Source organism: Trachymyrmex cornetzi, unplaced genomic scaffold, assembly GCF_001594075.2.
Source record: "Trachymyrmex cornetzi isolate Tcor2-1 unplaced genomic scaffold, Tcor1.1 scaffold361, whole genome shotgun sequence".
Taxonomy (NCBI): domain Eukaryota; kingdom Metazoa; phylum Arthropoda; class Insecta; order Hymenoptera; family Formicidae; genus Trachymyrmex; species Trachymyrmex cornetzi.
Window position 1 is genome coordinate 46340 of NW_017298332.1, and position 2594 is coordinate 48933.

Consider the following 2594-nt stretch of genomic DNA (forward strand, 5'->3'; position numbering starts at 1 on the left):
CTCTCTCTCTCTCTCTCTCTCTCTCTCTCTCTCTCTCTCTCTCTCTCTCTCACAAATTTTGTTTACATTGTAAACATGTCTATGTTTCACTGTTATAGGCAAAAACGATGGTGCTGTCAATGGCCATAGGTATTTCACATGTCGACCCAAATGTGGTATATTCGTTAAAATGGATAAGTTAATTCAAGACAGACGAGGAAGAGCGCTTAGAAGTTACACCAAACAAGAATCGACACCAGCACCATCTACATCAATGCGTAGGAGTATTAGCAAGGGTAATTTCAAAACAATCTTATTGTACAATCGACTTGTACACGTTTGCTGTTAAAATGATATTTATTAGAATTATTGTTTTTATTGGAAATATTGTCTTTTAGGCGAAGGATTACATTCCTTGCACCGAAGTCGCAGTCGAGGGGAAGGCCTCTCTACTACAGGTACACGTTCTTTTCCACGCGGCAAGTAAACGGATCACACACTGCTTCACCATTACTTCGTGTTAATAAAAGCCACAACATAAATATACTAATTGCTACATGCCTATATGATATATGTAGCAGCAATGTTTCAGTCCTTTAGACATTAGGGCAGCTATTGATTATTGAAATTACTTATACAGTAATATTTCAAATATTAAATCATTAATGTGTACTACACACGAAGCATGGGATATTTTCAACTTGTCATGTCCTATGAGCAGCGTATCCACTTCGCTACTTGACTAGGGAATAGGGAAGTAGGGAAAGGGAGGGAGTAGCATAATTGACCCGTGCATAATTGTCGCCATGTATCGAAAGTCAGTTGCGACGTTTATTGACTAACGAGCATTCCACAAGTTTACTTTAATGACTGGTATTACGAACCATTTATATTTTATGCCAGAGGAAGGCAATATATCTTGCGATTTAATTGTACATTCTAAACTAATCAAAAGTCAGCAGAACATCTTTCCTTTATTCTTGATATGTCACTCTAAAATACACGATATCTACAATTTGATGTACATATTCCACGTAATCATATTTTGTATTTGTGAAATCGGTCTGTGTCGACACAATAGACGCGATAATAATAATATACCGATTAAATCTTGGCGTTTTTACAAATCATTGGACGATACACTTTCCAAAATTACCATATGGTAATTTATAGGCCGGAAAAGTGCCCAATGAAAGGACAAATGTCGGAAAGCATTTTGCATACATATATATATTTTACCGTTATGTAGATTATTTAAAGATTTTATATGTATACAATTGTTTCGTATATTGTATTTTTTTTAGCGCGATTCGTTAAGTTCCTTTTTATTGTAACATACATCTCTTGTCACCGTTATCCCATCACGTGAACATGACACACCTTAATTTATATATACTACATTCTAACTGCATATTGCATTTTTGGAGATTGCAAACTGATTCTTAAATGTCCTTATTAATTGATTTAAGAGCAAATTGCAAATCCAAAGATACAATGACTACTAGAGTTGCAATATTAAGTTCATAGGTTTAAGTAGAAACTAAATAAATGAGCTTGTTTCATTGTATCAGTTGCATATAATGCTATATTCATCCAGATTTTTTTATAACTTGGGCTATTTCACGTTATTTCCCTTTATTTACGCACAGTATAAACGTTGAAGCGAACGATTAATATATATTTCATATCCTATAACATGATTTGCTCATTAATGAATTTTTCCCACTTTGAGTATCAAATTTGGTTTTATTTTAAAAAACCAATTACGTCGCGTCTTGCGTGAAATCAAACGGAAACTAATTAATTCATGAAATATAGATTGTGCCGTAAAGGAATATGAAAAAGACGAAAAGTAAGCAATTAACATTTAAGATAACTCATACATTTGCCCAAATTGTGAAAACAGCTCCTGTCCAATTAGAACAATACTTATATTACCAATAATGAGTATATTACTGTATGTGTAATATTTATGGAATAATATAATAATTATAATAATAATAATAATAATCGCTGCTGCGCAATGTTTCCTTATCGTGGCAGACAATTTCTTCGGTTTTTATGTACGTAAATAACAATTACCTCTGCGAGAAGGAAACCTTGCAACCAGCAGCACCTGTCCATTTTTAGTAATCAAGATTGTTGAGAAAGAAACAAATTAAGAGTCCATGTGTCACAGTGATACTACATGCCTGCCCGGCATAACGTTAATAAATTTTACAATCTTTAATCATTACGCGTCTTCGGTTTTTGGTATAATGCAATCGACACTTGCATTCCTTTCGACGAATTGAAACTCGTATATCATCTGTAAAGCAAGATTTACTCTTGCTCTTCCTATTTTACGGATGCGGACAGTGTGAGACATATACTTAAGAGAAAATGATTCAAAATCCGATAAAAATCATACGCAATTTCCACTGTATATTTTAGTATGTTATCAATCAATTCTTGAGTAGTGTTTTTTTTTTAACCCTTTATAAGGCAATTATATTTAGAGTTATTTGTTTCTATAACACAACACGCCGAGAGACAGTGCAAAAGAAAATATAAAATAGAAACAGAAGGAAACGTAACGGACAGCATTGATGACAATCTCGGAACAAAAATTTTTT

General features: G+C 33.4%; 1 protein-coding gene across 7 annotated transcripts in view; it reads left to right on the forward strand.

The window, feature by feature from the left end:
* LOC108763491 (Kinesin heavy chain 73) overlaps positions 1-1931 on the forward strand; it is a 43201-nt gene extending 41270 nt beyond the window's left edge. For 5 of the 7 annotated variants that reach the window (XM_018511149.1, XM_018511153.1, XM_018511151.1 and 2 more), the window contains 2 exons: positions 99-275; positions 378-1931. In XM_018511149.1, coding sequence (XP_018366651.1) covers positions 99-275; positions 378-466 — 266 coding nt within the window. In that variant the 3' untranslated portion in view covers positions 467-1931. The remainder of the gene's footprint in view (positions 1-98; positions 276-377) is intronic. The other 2 variants (XM_018511155.1, XM_018511156.1) reach the window with 1 other exon arrangement.
* The last annotated feature ends 663 nt before the right edge of the window (positions 1932-2594 follow it).